General features: G+C 32.6%; 1 protein-coding gene across 5 annotated transcripts in view; it reads right to left on the bottom strand.

Moving 5' to 3' along the window:
- The window catches only part of FSTL5 (follistatin like 5), a 286,784-nt gene that overhangs the window by 218,820 nt on the left and 43,461 nt on the right, over positions 1–24,503 (bottom strand). For 3 of the 5 annotated variants that reach the window (XM_032686689.1, XM_032686687.1, XM_032686691.1), the window contains exon 3: positions 23,174–23,207. In XM_032686689.1, the coding sequence (XP_032542580.1) occupies positions 23,174–23,207 (34 nt within the window). The remainder of the gene's footprint in view (positions 1–23,173; positions 23,208–24,503) is intronic. The other 2 variants (XM_032686692.1, XM_032686688.1) reach the window with 1 other exon arrangement.

The following is a 24,503-nucleotide window of genomic DNA, read 5'->3' as shown; positions in this document are numbered from 1 at the left end:
TAAAGGAGGAAGAGGAAAATACGAAGAATCTGATGGTAGCTAACAAGTAGTTAACTATGTACTGACTAGGAAGCAGCTAATTTGTCTTTGGACAGAGGTGATAATTAAGGCAAAAACCCCACCTATATGAAGTAGAATAACCATCAGGAGCTTTATTAAAGAGTGAAAGGGTTTCAAAACAATTTTAATGCTACCTAAAATTCATCAGGCAGTTATACTCCTTGTGATAGGTCTATAAGATGTCTTGTAAGTAAACACATTCCTAATGCTAGTAAATAGTTTCACTATAGTCATCAAGGGTAGTCATTGTCTTTTGAATGCAAGATGAGTTCACTTTAGCACTGCCACTGGCCTTTTTTTGCTATTTCGTTGATAGTTGTATTCACTACTGCATAATTTTGCTTGTCATTTTTCTTAAGGCTTAATCACCTGCAACATCTTTTAAATAGCCCTAATTTCCATATTAAAAATAAAATCTTAAATTTTATAAAAGTTTGTACAAGGCTTATATCTGTTGCTCACTGCAAGTTTGAGAAGGTCAGAGATACAGAAACACAATCATATGAAATCCTCAAAATTAATTTCTGTTTGTAACTTGTACTTGAATCACAGATGACCTCGGTCAATGTTCATGTCATTTTTGTTAATATGGCACTAGAAGAACATGAACGGTTCATGTTCTCAACACTGACATCAAAGTTTTGAAGTCTGAAATTGCAGATAGGTTAAATTTGCAGAAAGCTGTGCTAAAAGTCACGTGTCAGCATCAAATCTCCTTCATCTGATCTTCATATTTCTCAGCACACCAACGTAAAACCTTCCCAATCTTTGTAGTTTCTCCTCAGGGTTAGAATTGTTCTTTTTTCTCTGTGATCCCATCATAACCAGGCTTAGGGGTGTACCTCTACTCTATAGGTACAGTGGATTTAATACCCTACCTGCTTAAAGACACAGAAGCAAATCCAGAGTTACTAGGGTAAATGACAGAACACACAAAAATTACAGGTAAAAAACATTGCTTTAAAGAAGTGAAAGAGTGAAAGTTCCTCCGTGTTTCCTCATTTGTCTTTTTTAATTTTCTTTTTTTTTTCAGAGCCCAGAGAATTTGGTAGGGTTTTCAGACTGCTGCCTATAGTTGTGCGATGCATGAGAGTGCGCTGAGTACTTTGAATAAATCAACATCAACATTATGATGTTACTATGGTATTAGCTCTTTTTGCTCCTAATAATGATACATTGTTGCTGCATGGTACCTTGGAACAACTACTACTAAAAAGGCTCTGTGGGTTTCAGAAATTAGAACATTTCCTTTTTAAGGTCACAATTTCCTATTTAATATGCCTTAACTAGGAATACTGAGCTCATGCTGTCTGTTGAAAACTTGCCTAAAGAAGTCCCAGTATGTATTAAACAAGCTCCAGTTCTCAAGTTTCAGGGACTTAAAAATAAACCTAATTTTTTTCTGCAGTAAGCAGATAATGTGCGAATCTTTCTTTCATGCTTTATCTCATTTAGTTTTAAGTGTATGTACTTTTCATGTTACAGTTTAATTGCATTTTCACTATGTTGCACTCAGGAAAAAAAAGTCCAAAGAGAAATCTTTTATACAGAAAAAATAGCACCAATACTCAAGGAATATGCTTCTCAAAGAATATGCCTCTCAAAAATTTTGTCTTCTATGGACAGTTCAGATAGATGGGGAGTGGAAGGAAAGTGACTGCTAGCATAGCAGATAAAAACATAAAATTTCTATTAACTACAAATGTGGCACAGAAAGTTTATTTCCTATTGTGGTGGATAATGTGAACAGCCCCCAGAAAAAAAGGGAATTAGTATCATATAAACACACATTAACTATCGAAATTAAAGTTTTTCTTATTTCCATAATATCCAATCCAACTTTAGCTACAAGAAATCATATCAAAAGAAATTCTGGAAAGAAAAGGGAAACACTGTTTTCATGTCTTCAGCTTTTCCCACTGTTTTTTATGCTACTGATATTTCTAATACCTTTAGATATAAGTATGTTTCTAAAACAGGTTGTCTAAGGTATGATACACTGGGCTTGAGGTCTGGTGACTTTTGTTGCATTTCTCCTTTGCCTCTAAACCTTGAAGACTAGGTAATTTAAACTCTGGTGTTTTTCTGGTTTTACTTGTTTGTTAGGTTTTTTTAAACTCTCCAAAATACACTCAATGTGTCATATAATGTTGACCAGAACTAAGTCAACAGAAGCACACCCTCCATTGTACTAAAATGCTCTGCATTCACTAATCCAACATATTCTACAATTATGTTCTGAAAATAATTGCTTTTCAATTCTTTAATTTTCTCCCTAAACTCAAGAACATAACGATAATTTGCTAGAGATGTAGTAACATTTACTTATGTAGTAACATTTACTTATGTAGTAACATTAATATTCAAAATATATGTTCCTTATTATTAGACTCTTGGCAATACTTTGTGTCTATGTCATGACAGTGGCTAGGAGCATTCCTTTAATTTTTTGAGTCTTTCCTCCCCTACCTGTATTCTGAGTTGCATTTGCCAGTTGTGGGGTTTTTTTATTATGGTATATAAATGCACCTTATACACAGAACTAAACTCTGAAAGAGAAAGGCTGATACAGACTGTTGTTTTCTGATTGTTACTAGAGAAGTTCACATCAGAATTTGAACTGTGATCTGCCTGAGTTCTGTTGTCTTCCAGGTAGAATCCCAATTTTAACCTTAGATGGTTTGGGAGACATAAAAATTGCCTCTCTTCTCTATATAGAGTGCCACATCCCAGAACAATAGAAATACTGAAATAGATTCCTGCTACTGAAACGACAAATCAACAAATATGAGATTAATTTCTTCAAGTTGAACACTGTTTGTCATGTTAGGCAACCTCAATATGAATACAATCATCTTCCTGCCTATTGATATAAATCTAGTTCTTTTGCACATTCTCCTGTAGATTGCACACTAGATTCAGTGAAAATGTAATACCTTAAGCATGTAGTCTTGATTGCCTATGTTTTTTAATGTCTGTTGTCCATGCTTTTAAATTTCCAACATTTATCTCAAACAGAAATTAGTGATTTCCAAGCAAACTTACAAATCATGTCACCAAATAATATAAATTTTTACCATTCACAGGCATTTTAAAATGTAATATAAATGTTTGACAATAGCACAGCCATTTTCTATTGTAATTAGGCATGTCCAGCTGAGTCAAGAAAGACAATTTCAAGTAACAGGAGATGTCTACTTCAAGATCAAAGTTAGACTTTTTTAAATTGCTTTTTGATATTTGTTTTACTTCTGAATGAATGCACCAACTTTAGACTCTATGTGGATTCATTCATTCATGCTGGTTTGAGTTTTTAATTATTAATTTCTATCTTGTATACTATTTTTATTCTGTGTGTCTTATCACTGTCTCCTCCAAATAAGGAAATATCAAACACAATTACTACCCAGTAGACTTGCCCTAGATAAACAATGGAAAATCCCAGAACAGATTAGCAGTTTACCAATATTTTAATGGCTTCCTCTGAGACAAAAAGTCTGGACTCCTTTAATGTAAGCAGGAATTACAAATGTAATCTCATACTGAGGGTAGCTCTTCGGTTCAAAAATTCTGCTGCCAAACCAGTAAAATATCTGTTAGGTATAGAAAAATATGACTTGTGATCCACCAAGTGTTTATAAATCAGGGTAGTTTTGTATATTCTAGATTAAGGAAGTACCACGAGAAAAGTTGACAGAAAAGTACAGAAGTCTTCAGGTTAAGGCTCTTGAGGATATTAAAGAAGTACAGTCAATGTCTCATTTTTTCAGAGATACAAGATTTCTCTATGAAAATCTGTTTCGTTGTGCTGCATGTGCAATATGTACTGTCATTTACTGCCAAAAATAAAGACACACAAAGTCTGTAACTTTAGCAGAACCCTTGGAGCATGAACTAGCTACAGAAGGGTACTGCATGGGCTAAAACTAATTTATTCATTTTAGGTTACTGGATCCTAATATCTGTGGTTAGATCACCCGTACTTGAGGGAATCTTCGGTACAGAGATGTATGTGGAGTGCTATAACTGCAGATAGCACCTGCATCAGCCGAATGTGCATTCAAGAGCATATTGGACTAGAGGATTTAAATTAATTATGGTAGCTCATGTGTGAGAAGGAAGCTCAGTGGTTGTTCTGCTGCCTAAAAAATTAATTAATCTAAAGATGAATTAAAACAAATAAAATATCTGATAACCTACAGGCTCAAGTTCTCTTTCAGAGTCTTGCCCAACTTACTGAGCTGTATTATGATCTAACTTCAATAGTAAAATCAGTAGGATCTGAATCAAATTCAGATCCTTCACATCCTAGAAGGGCATATTAACCTCTACATGACAAACATAAAAGCATAATCTTCATTTTAGAAGGTGACTTCTACCCAGTCTTGGTCAGGGGTGAGGGTTGCAAGTTGTTCTGAGTAAGCTACTCAAAACCTGTAGCTCTAGCTATTTATAGTCTCTAGTTAATGTTTTTTTCTTGCCAGACTATGTAACCATGCCACTAGAAATGTATCTTTATTTAATTTTTAATTAGAACCATAAAATCAACCTTTACCAATCAGATTCATCATATGTTTCTTATTGGTGGATGGTTTACAATTTTCACAGGCACTCATCTGTCTCACTGATGTTTTATCCTATCAGATATTTTTGGTCTCTCACTACTGCTCCTAAACTGTCTTCTATATTTTGACATCATAAGTTAAAGATATTTTAACATTTCAAGCTCAGCCTAACTGAAAAGATTTTTCACTCAAACAACTATTGTAGTGAAAAAAGGTTAATATTTTCCCAAATATCAAAAAATAATTGTAATGACTACTTTCTCTTCTATTGTAATTTTATGTAATTCATAAGTCAAGTTCTATTTTTAAAGAAATATAAATAAATCTGTATTGCATATTATAATTTGCTACTAGCATGTACCACAACTTTTATTCACACACATTTTCAGATCATGGACAATATAGCTTTTGATATTAGATCTCTTCTGGAAGTCTTTGAAAAGTTACACTACACAAGGTAGCAAAATAGATTTGAACCAGATTGTCTTCTCAGTGCTGCTATGGAGATTTTAAAAAATTGAGTGTTACAGATAAAAATTTCATTGGGCACCATTAATAACTTTCACCCCACCAATTTAGAACTTATTTTTGCTTTTGAAATCTTGCAGCACAGGAAGATACTTTCTTATTCTGCATAGGGTTTACAAACAAAGAATATAAACAGAAGGTTAACCCTTATATAGATGCTTGAAAGTCTGTATGTACAGAAGTTTTCCTCAGAAAGCTTGCATAGATATCTAAATTATATCTCCCATGTAAATCCCTTTCGCATTTACAGGATGATGTGTTTTGCTTAAGTACTCTAAAATATGCAATTCTGTAACCTTGGCCTCATCTATTAGAAATGATGTTATTGACTGGAGTGAAAAAAAATGTGTTTCCATGTCATTTAGTTTCTTTTTCATTTGTAATACTGTATTAAGAGCATTAGACAGTACACAAACGTCTTTTCAACAGTGTCAATAGGGGTGTAAGTTTATCAGTCATTTAGCATATGAAAAGTAACCTTTACACACTCTAATTTCTCTTTAAAGTTTCCTACTCCCTTAACAGTGAAATGATTTTATGCAGTATAAAATTTACATGTCCAAATAATAAGCTCAGAAAGCCAGATTACAATAATTAAAACAAATTCAAATGCTTTATTTCCTTAACTTCAATATCTTTTCAAACATTTATTTTGTTAGTCAACAGTTATAGTTAACAGTCAAAATTTGTTAACTTTTCACAACTGTTAAAAGTTATTAAAAAAAAGGAAAAAGTTTACTAGCTTTATTTTATGACATTCAAACACAAATCGTTGCTTCAATTTGCTGGCTTTTAATCAATTATTTTTAACAGAATTTTCATAGCACTGCTCAAAACTTTTAAGATATTAAAGAAAAGAGAAATGAAGAAAAGGAAAGGAAAGAAAGGTTTGTTCACCTGGCATAAAACTGTGAGGTTTTACAATTCTTACAGTACAAAGTCTTCACTGCAATGGACCAATTTTCTTTTATATTAATTTTTCCTCGTATTTTAGTTTAATAAAATTATTACTAATATAGGAAAAAATACAAATCTATCAAAAAAGTAGTGTTACAGACTTTATCTCATAGGTTCATCCAGAAATTTTTTATGTCATTTGGATTAAACTGTAAACCATTTTGGCAATAAAGTTACTTTTAAGGTTCTAAAAACCTATGTGAAATGTGAACAACGGAAGTAGAGAATACATTTTTGCTACACTGTATATTTGGTGCCAAATCTCTTCACTGATACCACACTGCAAAAGTTCAGTCAACAGTTTCATCACAACACATTGTCTTAAACACAATTACTATAAAAGAGACATCATTTGACATCCCCTTAAGACATTTCTGTGTAAATTTGCATGTCAATCACAGAGCCCTCTGTCAAAACAATCATATGATGATTTGTGCAAACTGGAATCAAGGTAGTACTAATTTTGTAAACATTAATTATTACTGAAAAGGCAGGCAGCGTTGTACCACCTATTAACTACACTGTAGAAAAAAGGTCCTCGCTCTGCACCATTTGCGGTGAATGAATCCATGGGAGACAGACTTTGTCCAGGAAGAACTCTCTTGTAACTTTATTACTCAGTTTCTATATACAGACTCTCTACTGACCCCGGGTCCAAGCTCTCCAGCCAGCAAGATATTTCCTTATCTCCCCACATACCACACACATCCATGTAACTGCTTCCAGCCACAGAGAATAACCATGCTTCAAGCGGCTTTCCAGCTTGAATTTGTGATTTTTTTCACACACACACTAATCTTAGCTCTGGCTCTCTCAGGACACAAAATTTTTGCTTTACTATTTTCTTCTTCTTTTATCATCCCTAAAGCTCTCTGATTAAAATACAAGCAGTATGTATATTTTTAGTACCACGCAATTATCCAATACAGTCACATCTTTGAAGAAATCTCAGTGACTATTCAGACTACCATTTAGGCTGTATTCAAAGACTGTTACTCCACTGAAGGCCAAAAAATATACTTTGATTTTTCAAATACCTATTTTATATTATAAATATTTCTGGTTTTTGAAGTGAGCAGATAAAACATATTCTTCTAAATCTTGTAGTTGTATTGCTAAAAGGAAGAAGCAGATCAAATCCAAATATATTGCACATTTTCTGTTGTCTGAATAATGTAAAACCTGCAAACTACTTATCAATTTTTCAGGTAACATAAAATAGAATGGTTTATTTTTTCATTATATGAATTTCATTATTTAGTAGAAGAAAATGACTACTTCATTATTTATCATTTGCTGCTTATTTATTTAATATAGGAGTAGCCAAATATTTTCAACCCACCAGTCAAAAAGTCACTTTGATATGGTTCAAGAGGACATTCTTTCTAACTCCAGAAAAACATGTCAAAATGTAAAAGGTGAACAAGAGCAAGATATACCCTATTCTCCTCTCAGGACAAAAAAGCAGAATCAACCTAGCAGAAATCCACAGAAACAAAAATTATGAAACTATGGAATATTTAGCAATGAGAAAATAATAATGAAAAGGAATATACCAAAAGTAAAGCATTTCTGTATGTGTTTTAAAGCTGAGTGGAAAAATTCTACATATCTAAAATGTTTCCGGTTTATGTAACATGAAAAAATTTCAGAAATCATTTAAATGAATAAAATGTGTATTTCAAGCTCTTGGTCATGTATCTCTGTGGAAAGACTAACAGACTCAAGACTAACAAATTCGGTTCATGTACTATGGACTTCAGTTCCCATTTCTGAAAGACCTACCTTATCTCATGGAGTTCTTGGGAATAAAAGAACCAGTAACAACTGAGGGCATACAGATACTGCAAATAAAGGTCATTTTCCAATAGCTGGATGGATTGCATATATGTTTCATAATTTTAACAAAACCAAATATTAATATTACATAAGCATTCCTTCAAATTAGAGGACATACATCCTATAGACAATTTTAAATTTAATGTTTTCCCTGAAGCTTCTGCTGTTTTATGTTGTGGCTGATAAAGTGCTACTGTTTACTTTTTACTTAGAAAATAATAGCATATTTAGCCCCTAGGTTCCCCTGTTCACTGACTTCTAGAAAAGCTTTCCCCTCTGTTTAGTAGAAAATCTAACATTTCAAAAAGTAATATGACTGCAAACCACCCCAGGAATAAATTTAGCTTCTCTGGGCCTCTACACCATTTGAAGTTATAAAACATTCAGGACAGAATAAAAAGTTAGCAGTCTGTTAGCTTTCTTTGTGTGCATGATGTGTGATTCACACACTCAATGTAAAGCTCACTAGAGATCACAAGCCCCGAGTCAACCAAAAGAAAAATTAAGACACAATCAACTAAATTGGTTCACTATGTCCAGATTTTCTCTCTTATTTAGAGAATGGTGCCAGAAGAAGTGCCCAGGTCTCCCTCTTACTGCCTTAAAGCACTTCCCTGGTTGCTCTGATGTCCAGCTCCATCTTCTACAGATGCCATCTTCGATGACCAGAAGCATGAGTAAATTGGCTGATCAAAATTATGTTTAACAGAGGAGTATTCCCTTCAAAAGAAAACTTTAAAATGCATTGTTTCCGTCTGTTGGAAGACAGCAGGATTTTTTTTGGCCCCTGTTTTTGTGCGAAACATACCCCACCTCTTCTACTTAATCAATGAATGTAGCACTTTGTGCAAAGAAAGCAAGAGCACTTTCATTAACTGAATCACCCTGAAAAGAGCTACAAATTTCTAAATGACTGATCTCTACCCAATATTTTCCAAAGCATAAGGGAGCAATTTTGCAAATGTACTGCTAAGAGACTTTCATGGTACTCTTAAAGGGATTTTTTTCTGCATCCTAAATCTTTCAGAATTATGTGCTCTGATTTAAGTCTCTGTCTGCCATCAAAATCAAGCACACCTGCAGAATTCCACTGAAGTCAATCAAGCTCAATATACGTTTATAAGAATTTACCAATAGAGAACACTTCTGACTTTATGACCTGGAAAACACAACTGCACTCTAGATTAAAAAATCCTCATACTCAAATTAGGTTTTTCTTAATTTCCATCAATTAGCTAATTTTTAGACCATTTAAAAGCCAGTAATCTATTTTATGCTACTGTTTGCAGGCAAACCTGCAATGTTTCTCAGCAACTAGTGCAATTCAAAAGTTTTTTAAAAAGTGATAGACAAACATAACATGAACTAAAATGGTTTCTCTGTGTACACTTAACATTCTATGAATTAAAGCACTTTATGACATTTTTCTTTAAGTTGTCCTTCCAGTGCCCTAGCTGAAATTAAAGAACATCAAATTCTAAGCCTGTTTAATTTAGAATAGCAATGAATTAATCCTAATAATGAAATAACTTCATACAACATTGTCTTTGAATCATTAGAGGATTTGCAGATAGTATCTTGTGAATGCAAACAAGATAATCATACAAGAACAGATACCAAATAACTCTTTTTCCAAACACTGGTGGCCATGCATATTCAACAAAATGCAAATATTGACTTTTCTGATAGCAACTAGATCAGATTGCTAAAGTGTCTGATGGGATACCGCAATCCCAATGTGGGAAATAGTACTGACCTTCATGCTCTGTATGGCAAGCATGTAGCTGGCTTGCATTTATGATTCCCCTAAATTCTAAGCGTTTCCACAATTGGAAGAATAAAGTAGACATGTGGAAAAGGGCAATCTCAGTCAGTACAGAAAAGCTTGAAAGAAGGTAAACAGGCTTCACATCTCATAATATCTCTCTGGAGAGACAAGGAAAGGAATAAATGCCATTTGCAATTGACTGCTTATAAAGATAAGTGGGCACATGAAAAGACTTCTTTTTCTTAATAAACAAGTAAAGAGGATCATAACAGGTCATGCACCTTGCAAAGTCAACAATCAGTATGACCAGCAAGTAAGTTAGAATACAGACCAATGAAAAATGTAAATGTTTCAAAGTGCATTGATCCAGAACGAGTGTGTGCAGTCACATGACACAGCTTACCAAAAACCTTCCCAAACACCCTATAAAATACTCTATAAAAGCAGATTTAAAAGAAGAAATCTCGAACTACATTACACTTCCTATTCTTCTCTAATCCAGCATTTCAGTTTGGAGTGGAAATAAAGAAATGGATGAGAGAAGGGTCAGGATTTCCTACTATTTTTATTACACTTGTAGTAGATGACATGATATCTACAAATGGGTGTTTAAAATATGTATTTAAAGGCTAATCAAGACTCACAAGAAATGCTTTTATCCTTAGATTCTCATTTCTGTTCTGAGTAGAGATTCTATTTCTACATATTTTTTACTGTATATAAGTCGTGACATTTTATGTGTATGTCTGTGAGCACATACACATATTTCTATATGTTTATGAATATTTATGTACAAAGTGGAATGTTGAACCACCCTAGAAATACTTTAAGAAGCATAAATACGTTCTCTTTAGCTTTTGTCATTCTGTATGACTTCCTCCAATTTTATTTCATTAATTATACTCATAACTCTATGTATTACCTTTATTTTGAGATGTCAGTTACAAAAGAGTAATAAGATTTTTTAATATTTTTGGAGAAAGAAAATCAGATTACTGTTAATTAGACCAAAGCACAAGCTATATACACTGTCCTTTAAGCATAGAAATTATGATTATGCTACCAGAATATTTTTATTGGGCTTTTTCCCCCATTTATAATGCATTTTTAGTGGGAAATTATCCTTAAAGCTAAAAAAATCACAGCTTTTATGTTTTATGAGGAAGAATCAATATGTGCTTACTAGAACCTTGGTGGCATTTATAATACAAATGGGATTTTTGTATGCTTTTCTATTTACTAAATATCTTTAATCTTTCCTTCCTTCTGAGAACCTTCATTTAATCAGCTTTATGCAGGTCTTTATAAAATTAAGAAAAATGTTTGCTTTAATATTCTTGGATTTATTTATTTCTAAGATATAATGAATTTTTCCTTAAATGTTCATTAAAGCAATGCCATCATTGATTTTTACAGTGTTTTAAGAGAACAAAAACATCAAAATTTGTCTGAATATTGCTAGTGGGTCAGCATTCACAATTGTATCTCTGTTCTTCGTGCATAACTTAAATAGAAAGTAATTTGAACCTTTTTATTGAGAATTTTCGTATTGAGATACTGACAGCATATCAATCTAAGCCTATGTTTAGTTTAAGTTTAGACAGGATGCCAAATACTAGAAAACCAAAAATTTATAGCCTGGGCACTGTATGTGCAAGTAAATTTTATGTGCCACAAAGTCCAGCAAGCATGAAGAGAAGAAAGCATCCTACTCTACCACTTTGTTTTTGAATACAAAGACACTTGCTTATAGAATGGCGTTTAGGCACATCAGATCTTTTAGATTATTTAACCAACAATCAGCCATTACTTTATCAACCATGGATTTACCTTTTAACCCTGCCTGGGCAAAAATCTGTCCTACTGTATTTCTGTCTCAGGCTGGAAACTCTGATAAACAGCTTTTTGATCAATAACTGTTGCCTAAACAGCCAAAGCCTCCCTTTATGCAGCTATTCAGGGCCACACAGAACTACAGTTTGTTACTGTCATTGCAATGATAGTATATGGCTATCCTTTCAGTAGCCAAACAAAACAATTACCTATACATCATATGCAAAAAAAGACCCATAAGAGTTTATCCTATTATGATTTCAGACAATATTTTAAAAGTTAGAAAATATTTTAACCACAATTAATTAATAAAATACAATTATTACTTGAAGATTCCTCAGTCCCTCCAAGGTGATGAAAGCATAGATCAAATTACAAAAAATATGGCTGTAAAGACATGATCCAAAGTGAGCATTCACCTTATCTCTTTTCACTCAGACTGTCCCATAAAGTCCACTCCTCTTTGGAATCTGAAACTAAAAGCTATGTGTTTATGAAAAAAGCTGGAAGTTACTTCAAATACTTGATCTCTAAAAAGCTTTGAAAGTTCAAAGGCATATCCTACCCTTGGATATTCAAGGGAGGTTGCATTTTAAGCCTTACACATGTTCTCCCCTGAGAACACAAATTACTTTCTGCCATGTCAAATCATCAAAGATATGAATGGCTGGTATGAAAAATGGAGACAGAGTTTATGCAAAATAGGGTACAGGTGGGAAAGAACACTGAAAAAGAAGGATTTATAGCAAATGATCCAGGCCATGGCTGCACAGAGATATCCTTACAATGGAAAGTGAAGGCAAAAACCCAGAAATTTTTATCATAATCCAAATGAAACATATTACCTTGCCCTATAAACACCTTAGATGAGTCTTCCAGATAAGGGAAGTCTTGCTTCAATGTAAAGGAGAGGCTGAGGGTCTCCTTGTATCACCCCTTTCAGGCAATTTCCTGAGGTTTTTCTTTCTTTCAGGCATTGCTTAGCATGAACTCAAACAAATTTGTGTATAGGCAAAGCATCAAATCCCCTCCTTATTTTCACAGAAGGAGGGAAATTCTTCCTGAAACGGGTTTTTTACTTTATCTTTGCACACAATCACACAAAGCAGTTCAAATACTCTACTAATTCATGCAAAGAGGAATAAATTGCACACAGAGAAATGTCTTGCTGCATGCAAGGAGTGCTGTCTCTAGTTTAAAGTAATTATAATCTAGCTCACTTTTCATTTCAGGAGTTCCATGCTCTTTTCAAGCATTTTTACCAACATACTTTCAGGTATTCCATTCTGCTAGGAAAAACAAAGTGTGTTCTTGAGTTTTACTTACAAAATACTGTCTGATCATTAGAGTAACCCTTCTCTGTATTTGCTCGTGATTAAATTGAATTCAATCTAAAACTAGAACATTCAGACATAGATATAGTATGCCAGGTGAGGTTTAAGTAATGTCATATATAATACTTTTTATTATTTTTCAATCTCTGCTAGGAAAACCTTCCTTGATATGTTATGAACATCTGGGGTTTTATGATATTTTGGTTACTCAAGTTATCATACAGTTGATAAACTTCTTTTTTTTAATTTTCCTCTGTTGTTTCCTGATTGTAGCAAAAAGGTTATTCTAGTTTCTTGAAATTTGTGCCATCATATTTAATCTTATGTTCAACAGAAACCTCAAAATCATTCAATTCTTTCAGTAATATATTCAGATCTATATCTTAGTAACTCTATTGAAAAACTCTTGCCAAATCAGTAGTCTCCTTTCCCTTCACAAGATGTTGATTTTTTAAATTAATTTATATGTATTTAAAGAAAAAATCAAACACTTTTTTTTAATCACAAATTTATTTTTACATTTCAGCAAACCTTTAAAAAGCTATATTGAAAAATGCCCAGAATTTTTATTATTAGGAGTAAAGCATAGAAAGTTGTATTCATTTGATAAAGATGTATGCAACTGCATAATCACTTGAATAGCTGCAATATAAATGTAATTTTAATTTGACTCTAGAGTATTAAATTTTAAGATATACTTCTTCATTGTTTTAATAGAATTAACAACTTTAATTTAAAGAGTTCAGTTGCTTCTAGTTCTAATTTTTATCATGCAGGAATATATATAGATAGGTCTATTTTCAATATTTGATGCAGTTTAGTTTTACAGCTCATTCATCTGAGGAATTAGCTTTTTGTACTTGGGAAGCTACTTTAAATTTAAAGATTAAAACCCGAAAGGAATTTGTAAAATAATTTAATTTCTATATTTGTAAATTAAAAAGCAGGAAGACATTTGAGTGACTACAACCTCTGATTTGGATCCCTTCAGAATAAGGTCTAATAATTACCCACATTTAAACTGCTAGTTAAAATGGATGTATTCATTCCTTGCAAAGTTTCCTTAGAAACGTTAGACTTTTAAGCATAATCAAAACAGACAGCTGGATCCACCCTTTATGATAATGTGACATGCAGCTTTATTAATCTGACCTTTGGAAACAAATGAGAAATTTTATACTGCCCCACCATAATTGTTAGTGGCAGGCATTTTAGCAGTCTTTAATTTGCACTTCACTGTAATATCTGCTTCCAGTTATGATGTAAACATTAACAGGATCTGACACTGTTAATTGTGTTCTAGTGTCTGAAGCAAGTGGCAAAAGAGTGTGCTTAAAGTAAACTAGAACATGACCTTAATGATAATGAAACACATCAACCCTTGCTATTCAAAGACTAAGGCAGAAAATGAATACTGTAATTGTTTCAACTAGCATCTGAATGACACACAGTGCTGCAATTATTGGGATTGAGGGTTGAGGTGGAAATCATGTTCAACAGACTCATCTTTCAAGTTTATATAAGTTCTGATTGTCCTTTAAGTGGCTTGCAAGAGATATCTGATATAATATATTCTTAATATATAATCAATAGCATTCTGAAGAATTCAAAATTAATGCAAAAAGTAATTCTGTTTTAGACAGCATGAGTATAGAAATTTCTCCTATGTAACACAAATGTGTCAGTTTTTCTCTGCGTAACTGTCCTTAAAAGTTTATAGCTTATAAACAGCGCAGAAAACCTATATGCAAGTTATGTTGATAGCTATTAGTGTTACAAATATACAAGAAAAACCAGTGGCAAGGTACCTGAGTTAAAAAGACACCTATTTACAAGGGGTTTTTTTTAAAGAATATAAATTAAATAGAATTTATTTCTGAAATACCTGATCTTTTGCTTCCGAATGTTATGTATTCCTCCTGCACTTTACTTTTTTCTTTCAGAACAACCCTTCCTCAACTTTAAGCACTTCTTTATGAATGGTCTAATTAAACTATTGCCTATACTGGGTTTTAAGTTTATATCTTAAAAAAATTATTGTAGAGCTTGTAAAGATCTCTGTGGCTTTCTAAAAGGGTCTCTATGTAATTCTTTTTAAGTGACATAAATATCGTAGCCTCCTTTTTGCTCAGTAACAAGAACAAGTATTCTCACAGCAGAATATTTTATACAAGCTTATATTGAGACAATACTCAGATCTGATGATAAAGAAAGGGTTATGCTATAGGCAAATAAAAACAAATAACATAATTTGCTTTCCCAAAAATACTAACATGGATTTTTTAGCTATTACATTTTATACTTATTTACAAATAAAATGTAAGTTTCTAGTGTAACAGCATTAGGATAGTTTCTGACATACACTATTCTTTTTGAAGATCTATTCTAAAAGGAAAACTTCAAGTTGTTAAGATAAGAAGATTATTTTGCTTCAACAGTCTATTACACAAAACATGAATTGCACTATCATTCTCATTTGATTGTTTTTGACCATAACAATTGCCTTCTACATGACAAGTGCTGTGAAATAACCTGTCCCGCCTGGCTATTATATGACAAACTTAACTAAGATACCTGTGGTGCTGATGCAAATCATATTTCGTTCCTCATTCTGAGAATAAAGGTTCTGCAAAGGAGTAGGGTGCACAGGAGAGGTAGGTAACTTTTTAAAGCAAATAAGCTTCACAGGGAATGACCTGTTTTACATTTAGATTTCTGCTGTTAGTGTAATCAAATGAATATTCACTACATGTGAGAAACATGACACACATAGCCTCCAGACATTGCACTAATGTATATATATGTGTATTAAAGGATCCAAACATACTTTCCCATTGCACTGCATTGCATTGCATTCTCTCTCTGAATTTAGTGCAAGTCTTCAGTGCTCAAGAGTTAATTCAAATTACTTCATAAACTCTTCTATGGTTTGTGTGCCTCTTTTAAGATGAAAGAGGTAAACTAAAGCTAGTATTATTGAAAATATGTATTGTCTTAAGCACAAATGAGAATCCTAATATATGAAAATAGAAACATTTTATCATTAGTTTTTGACTTTAAAACCTCAACATTATTAATAATAAAAGAATAGACTAACCTAAAGTCAAGTCATACTCATTACTCTTCTCAGCCTACTCCTGAAACAATACAAGAAACTATCTAAAACATTTTCAATATAATGCTCAAGTTAAACAGTAGCTACTTTTAAAGGGAAGCTATAAAAAAAATTACGTGAAAAAATCAAACTGTACTGCTATTCAAAATCTTTTGTGGGTCACACAGCGTTAAAATTCAGACTACTAATACATTTACTTTTAAATTTAAATAAACATTCATCTTCTGAGCTACTTCACTAAAGCTACATAAGTCTTATTAGGAATGAATATGTATTCCAGTCAGTATTCAGCACTCCCCTCCCCTGCCAATGTTGAATGTCTTCTCTGCTGTATCTGTTCAAATTAAGTGTTTGCGCACTACAGAGAGAAATTTTGTGAATACTTCTGAACATATTCTGTCCAGTTATGTTCACAATATCCACTTTGAAATAGATTTAACAATTTAAAAGAATGTAACCTAAAATTTAGGAGGACATGGATGAATTTTTTAAAAATACTAGATGGGGACACCAATCTCTTACATTACCTCTATTATTCTACTACATACAGAAATAACAATTATATCTCTTTCTAGTATAGAGATACCATTTTGCAGAAGAGTTCTTGCCTGGAATTTTGACACAGGCCATACATATGAGAACAAAAAATAAAGTCAGATGGCCATTTCTCTGCCATAAAGAAAATCCAAAGAAGAAAGAAATTCTTTGTATGTATAATTCCTAAAGCTGCTAACAAGTCAAACACATCTCACATGAATTTCATCCTTTTATGAATGCAACAAAACACAGTTGTAGAACGTTTGCCTTCACATTTTCTCCATTATCATATGCATATGATGATTATATATAATAAAGATCAATATTTGACTCTGTAGTGATCATCAGATTATGTATGATCCCCTTACACAGTTCTAATTAGTGGCAAAAATAATGGACATGTGAATTTAAGAAAAGTTACAGACACCTCTCGTTATTCCAATTCATCTTTTGAATTTACACTGACAGCTGTGAATTTTTGTGTAATTTACAAAAGCTTTTCAGACTCATTCCAACTCTTTTGGGTTTTAGTTACTATTCTTTTAGTATATATACTTGCTTCTAGCAAAAATGAACTTAGAAACTTTGGAGCCAACCAACATAAAGCTGGAAATAACTCCTATGCAGAAATGCGGACATAATTTGTAACATAACACTTAAGAAATTCTATAGGATGCTGTTCTTTCCCTGACACTGCCATACCAAAACTGCAGACAAGTTTTCACTGGTATGGAATACATATCTGGAGTTTATGAAATGTCTGGGAGGTAAATATTGCAATTCTGTAAAATACTTGCACCATGTTGTATACCCCTGTTATTACTTGAGCACTTTTAGTTACTTTCTTGACTAAGATGAAATACATTTACCTCAAGCCAACAACTGGCAGGTCAAATATATTTGTGCCATTTACACTGTTTATGGCATTACACTGGTAGCAAGCCTGACTAGACTACTACACAAATACTGTGTTGTGTTTACAGATAGATATCAAAACTGGAATTCAGTGTCATCAAATAATGCTCTGTTGAAAAGAAATAAGATAACCTTTTACAAAGCTGTAGAGTACAACACAGACCTTGCTCTTAATGTATACTTTCTGTGTCTGAGTAATCACATTGTTATCAAAGATATTATCTGGAACTGACATCTGACATTCTGACCCACATACTTTACTTTCTCACAACGAGCTTCAGGCCTGTTCAAATATAATATTTTAAGATTAATTGTTATATTAAAAATATTTTCCCACATAAAGAGGTTTGTTTCTTTTCAATGCATTTCATAATCTGACTCTGAATTGATTGAACCCAGGGGGAAAAAAAAGGGCATTTTTATAAATGTTAACCATGCTAAAGCCACTCCAAGATGAGAATAAATTAAAAAAAAACCACAACGTTCAGTTAATAACATTATATCTGTACGTCTCTTGTAAGAGCAGGGAAACAAAAAGGAAATGAGAACAGTTCGGGTGGAAAACAGAACGGTATTTCTTATGGCTTTTTGTATGGCTTATGTTACTTAATTCTTAAGTGAGAAAAGAGATTTGAGTTTCAGTTGACTAGGCTCTGGAGGGGACTGGAACAGTTAAAGGGGATAGTATTTGGCACACTTAATTCAAACAAACCTCATACCAACTCTTGAAAGTTTATTCACTCAGATAAGTTGGAACATAATGACAAAGTAAAAAAACTTCAAAACAAAGAACCTGTAGGTCAGAGTATTTAGCAGCTGCATTTCAATGAAAACAACATTCTTGAACAAACATTTACTAACCTGCTTGCTGTTACACATATTCTCTAAAATACTACTTTTTTTTTCTGAAATGTAAGGCTCTAGTACAGAAGGGTTATTACAGTGTAACAAACCAAAACATTAATCAGTTCAGTCCAGGAGGATTGCAGTTCATATTCTAACAATATGTAATTAATACATGACTGGTGAAATACAAATTTAGAATAATTTGATTGAGCAAACATAAGGAGTCACTGGATACATTAGAGAAAATAATGAAGTGTATTTTTTGCCACAGCTAATTGGTTTAACATGACAAAGGATGTTGATGGCATGTATTCTACATCAGAACATACATAGCTCTGTCTGTCATCAAAAATAACAACAGCCAGACATACTGAAGGATAGATCTGTTTGTTCACTCACTGGCTTTTGAGAGTATCTCCAGATACAATTTCATTTTTACAACTTATTGATTTAATTAAGGCCCTACTGGTTTTGTCCCTTAAATTCTTTCAATATTGAACTATCTTAAGCTTTTCTTACTCCTTCTTGTCTTACCTTTATCATTGTATAGAAAAAGATTACACCAATCTGGAATCCCAGACAGGGCCACAAGTGTTGTGCAGGTATGTTAACTTTTTAAGGAGTAAAAAGCAAGTAAGATATACAAGTGGTGCCCTTATGATTTCCCCTTTAGTTTTGGTAGCTTAAGACTATAAAAGGAACAGATGTTTGTTAATGATATCAGAAAAGTCTGGCAATATGTTCATAATCATAGAGAATTATGTTTTTGAAACTGATCTATGAGTCAACAATGGTTTTACATTCCAATTACTAAGGTAAGCAAAAGATGAGAAATATTAAGTATAATTAGAAACTCAAGATGTAATTAAAAATATGTCAGTCAAAATTCTCTAATCTATTTAGTTTTGAGTGTTAGTGGCACTTAAAGCTCAGATCAAGAGTAGCTAGCAAACATTTTAGCAGCATACTATACAGTTTGTATCTAAAGTGCAGTTAACTAAAGTAAAAGTCTTCGAGTTACTATCAGTAAAATTATTTGCATGCACATTTTGAAAATGCTGTGAAAAGTGCATCTTTTCCAAATCTTAGGTGGAGCACTTTTTATATCTTTCAGTGAGTGTTCTTTACGTTACTAAAATAAATAGCTAAAGTAACACAACTTGTGTTCAGTATCATATCATTCTTCAATATCAACAAAACAATCACCTGACTCTCAGCAGAAAGTCAGAATTTGTTTTCTCTGATTTTGCTGTGTTTCTTTGGAAATGTGTCTTTCAAACTGCATATCTATACTGAAATTGAATTCTAAGTTCTCAAAAAACAAAACTATTGTGCTGTAATTCAAACTGTGACTGAGTTTAGGAACTGATCATCTGAAATGCTACCATTTCACCGAAATATTTTGTGGCTTGTTGTTTCCTGTGTGCTAATGTTTTTTCTGATCAAAGGAATAGAGATGCCTTTCAGGTTTGGCAAATAGTTGATTTGTTTCACTAATCAACCTTCTGGTACCTCAGAAAAAAAGTTTTCTAGAATAATATTGTCATATGGATAATAATAATAATATGGAAAGTATTTCCATACATTTCTATACTTCATAATGTTCTTTACTAAAAGCATGTGAATGTCTCCAAAGTCAAGCATAGGCTGTGAGGAAAATTCTTCACATTGCTTAAATGTAATACAATTTCTGATATTTTCAATTCATTACAAAAATATCTATTTTATCTTTCACTATAGGTTTGGAATAATATGGATTTTTTTGTCTGAAGGAGTTAACACTGGAAAAGAGAGGTAAGGAAGGTCAAACTGTGACTCCAAGCCAGCAAGCAAAATTCAGCGAAGTTTAGTAGGTGATTATTTGCCATGTTATTTCTTTCATACTACAGAAGCGTTATGAAACTAATCTCATTTGTATTTTGCACTGGTGATACTCATTTTCATGCACAAAAAATTATCAGAAGTGTAAGTTTGCCAGCATACACTAAAATTGTATAATGTTAACATATTATTTTACATAAAAGCAGTGTTTCTTTTCTCGAACAGTATACAAAAAGATCTGTTACCTGTTTAAAAAAAACCAAGAAAAAGAATATCACAGATCAGAGAGAGATGGGGTTACTGTCAGAATAGGGTATGTTTGAGTATTGGCTTCCCTTCTGGTGTGATTGACTTAGAGGCTGACAGCAGAAGTAACAGACGGGAAAAACAAACAGGTCAGAAAAATGGCAGGAGAAAAAACAAACACTACAGAAAAATAAGAACATCTTTACTAAAATATGAATAGTAATCAGTTTTATTTTATAGCAATAAATAAAGTAAAATGAAAAATTACTGGCATTTGTAATATAATAAAAGGTACAGAATGGTCCTTGTTACTAATATCTTTATCCCACTGAAGTCAAAAAGCATTTGACTGTAATTATGCTGCAACATCCTCTCCTCTTATAAATATACAATGTAATTAAATTATTAATAAAAATTAGACACTGAAATACTGGTATAAATGGAATTTATGAGGCACAATAGAGACTCCAGCGTTTCACTTGACAGAGATGAGCTGTAATTTTCCTCTGAATTAAGAAGACAACACTGGTTCTGAAAGTATCAGAGCAGTCAAGGAACCGCAGAAAACATTTAGTCCTTGTACCACATAGAGTGGCTGCAATATGCAGAGTGTAAGGAATACTGTTAGAACCTTGTCCTGAGAATCTGAGGATAATTTAGCTATCTCACAAGAACACATGCAGAGCACAAAACCTTTAGATGTTGCATGTGATTCATTGCAAACACAAGAAGGTTTATGCTGAAATATTAATTTAGTCTTGTTTCATCCATATCAATCAGTATTTTAAGTAGAAAGAGTTTAAAGATCCTACATGCTGTAAGTTACAAGTGAAATAAAAAATATATTTCTGAAACTTTGCAATAACATGGAAAAAGAGCATGTGAACAAAAAAAAATTAGTTAAAAGAATATGAAAAGAGAATGCCAAAAAAAAACAATTAGAAAAGCATCCCAAAAAAGCATTACAGATTAAAGTATATCTGTAGATATATGTTTATGTTGCAAGGCCTACTCTGTGCATGAATAGTCTTCCAGACCACTAAAATCTTCCAAGCTGAATTGCCAGTTTAGGTAGAGACATGCATATCATGCAGGATGTTCAGTAGGTTGAAAATTTCCACAAGAGATGTTCCATATAAAATCACAACAAACTTTGTGCAGCTGTGCACCAATTTCACTGACTGTTTGGAGACAATGGATATCTTCCTTCAAGCAGACTTTACTGCATTCCTTTGGATGTAGTTGTGGGTGATATTTTACAAGCCTTTGAAAATTGTTTCTGTGATTAGTTAACTAGACTAACAGTCAATGAATATGATAGGCACTCCCACCTAGGTCATTAGTTTATTCCTACTTTTGCTTATTGCTCACATACATACCATAATAACCACCTGGCAACAGGATGGGGTGGGGTGTGGGAGAAAGACTGTCAAACATCATAATCTAACTGAAGTAAATCATAAAAACCAAAAAAGTGGCCCATTTCAGGATCCTTCTTTGTAGATAAAAGCTTAAATTTTTTAATTGTGAATACTTAATTTTAGAGCAAATATCTTATTTCTGTAATCTCATCTGATTTTTCACAGTCTTTTTTATAATTTGTATTAAGTCATAAGACATGAATGGTTTTTGAACAATATATCGTGGATACACTCACTATATGTAGAGATGATATAACTTCATATTGTATTAACTCAGAAAAGAAAATTATAAATCACAAATCGGCTGAAATTGAAGAGGATTTTTTGGTTCAGTTATTTTTCCATGCAAACTCTTCAAGTGAAGGACTATAGGTTCTTCAGATGATGTAAATTATCGTATCATCATGAACAATGTAACTGTCCTGACACAACTCCAATCAAACATTAGCTTTAGTTTGTCTTTAGATGCTTGTGTCTAGCCTTAGCATGAGGGGAAAACAAGCCAATTGAGATAAATGGGTACTGCAGTACATAAATAACTGAATAAAGAACAGCTAACTCAGGTGATATGATTACACATTGCTTCCTAAGGCAATACAAAGGATATAGGTTAGTTTGTCACTTAATTCCCTCCTCTCTTTGTAACATAGAACTGGTGTTCTTTCTCCTACCTTCCCTCTGTTTTCCCTTTTAAAGTATCTCATATCCTACCTCTATGAAGAAGTAAAATATCAAGAGAACAATCTTTGCCACTATTGGCAATTTTATCTTTCATTGGTTGCTTAGCAAATTTTTAACTGAGAGATTTCGATGTTCTGTCTCTCAAAAGACTTTATATTAGAAAAAGAAGCATGAAGTCCTAATTTTCTTGATACGAGGCTGTTTCTTTAACCTAGATATTTTATTTCACATATTGCTTAGTCACTAGCACCGAGTAAGGTACAGTGAAAATATTTTGTAGGCAAAAAACACCCACAATAGTCATGTTGCAAGGTAATTTATTAAGGAAATTATTAATTTGAGCATAAACTGGAATCATATCCAGTTACAGATTTACTGAACTGGAAGGAAGACAATAAATCAATGGCACTGATGTTTTATTGAAGTATAATAAGCATCCATAGTCAGGGACAAACTTTGTGATAAGTTAAGTGTGCAGCCTATCCCATCCAGACTACAGTAGCCAGCCTTGATCATCTCAGAGTTCCAAAAACAGTAGCTAATACAGATACTTTCTACAGTTCAACCTCCTTCCTGGATGTATTGTTTTTCATTTCAAATACCAAAATACTCAGCAAAAAAAAATCTGGATATTTCTTACCAGTAATGAATGTTAGATTTGTGATAATTATAAGAATGTGCACATTTTTTAAATAATTGTCACTTACCTTTATTTCTTGAGCTTTCCTGATTCTTTTCCTGCTGTAATTAAAAGTAGAAAAATATATTATTTGCAGAATCAGTTATCACAAAAATCATAAAATCATAGACATACAGATCCAAATATGACAATCTACTTCATCCTCCTTCCTACTCCAAGGTAAAATCAGCACACTGTTTTTAAACTCCTCTACTGTTTTTCACATTTTCTTTTTCACAATGACTTTGATTAAGTGCTGGAATACATTATCCAAAAAGAGGCCACTCAGTCTCTGTCACTTTATCTCTATCCTGGGAGATGCTCATGTTCAACTGCACAAGTCCCTGTAAAATGATGTAATTTTGAAGAATGAGAATTTACTCAAGGCAATAATCTGTCCTCAACATTTCAAACCTTGATTTCACACAACATTTGCTCAAAATTATGCTCTTTGTTTTGGGTACTGCAATTTTTCAAATATTTGCTGCTTTACAAGTTTATGCCAGTAAAAATAGCATTAGGAATAGGCTAAATGCAAAACTCTTCTAGATTTACTTTGTATTATAAGATAGATTTTTCTTTTATAATTTTAACAAAAAGAGGAAACTAAATAACTTTTTTCTTTTGTTACAATTTCTAAGAGTTACTTTTAACATGCTATAACCTATTGATAACAGAGTGTACTGATTACCTTTCATTACTAATTGTAGTGGTTTATTTTATCTATATACACCAAGAATTTGTTATTCCTGTGCTCAAAACAGGTTTATTTAGTCTTAAATGCATCCAGACATATAAATCTACAGAAAGGAGTTAATACTTCTATGCCAATACATGTCTTTTAATAGTATATCTTTTGATAGTTTTGCTCGGTTACTGTTCAAATAATTTCAGAATATGACCTATCTTTATCTGAGTAACATAGAAAAATATCACAAACTAATTCTGTGCAGTCACATAGCTGTTTAAACTCTACCAAGAAAATTTGAAATTGATGTGAAGAATAAAGATGTAATCAATAATGTAAAAGTATTTTCTAATTTACAGGGACATAGAAATGTTTAGGTACCATTAACTTAAGGAATGGGGCCATCTAATCTACAACTGAAATGTATTTTTTCAACTTTTCACATTTTGTGAAATAATATGGGCAGTGATGCAATATCTATATTGTTCCCTGAAACCCAGTCTTACAAATCTAAGTCAGTTACTCTTTCCTTGTCTTTTTTAAACAAACAACTATGCCAAAACCTGTACCTATCTGGAAAGAATGTTGTCAAATTTCTCAAGGTCAGGAAGTGAAACAGACTTTAATAGGCCAGTGTAAATGCAGAGGAATCTCATTCATAATAAGCAGT

The sequence above is a fragment of the Chiroxiphia lanceolata genome, chromosome 4, assembly GCF_009829145.1.
Source record: "Chiroxiphia lanceolata isolate bChiLan1 chromosome 4, bChiLan1.pri, whole genome shotgun sequence".
NCBI lineage: Eukaryota > Metazoa > Chordata > Aves > Passeriformes > Pipridae > Chiroxiphia > Chiroxiphia lanceolata.
This window is presented reverse-complemented; position numbering and strand designations above follow the sequence as displayed.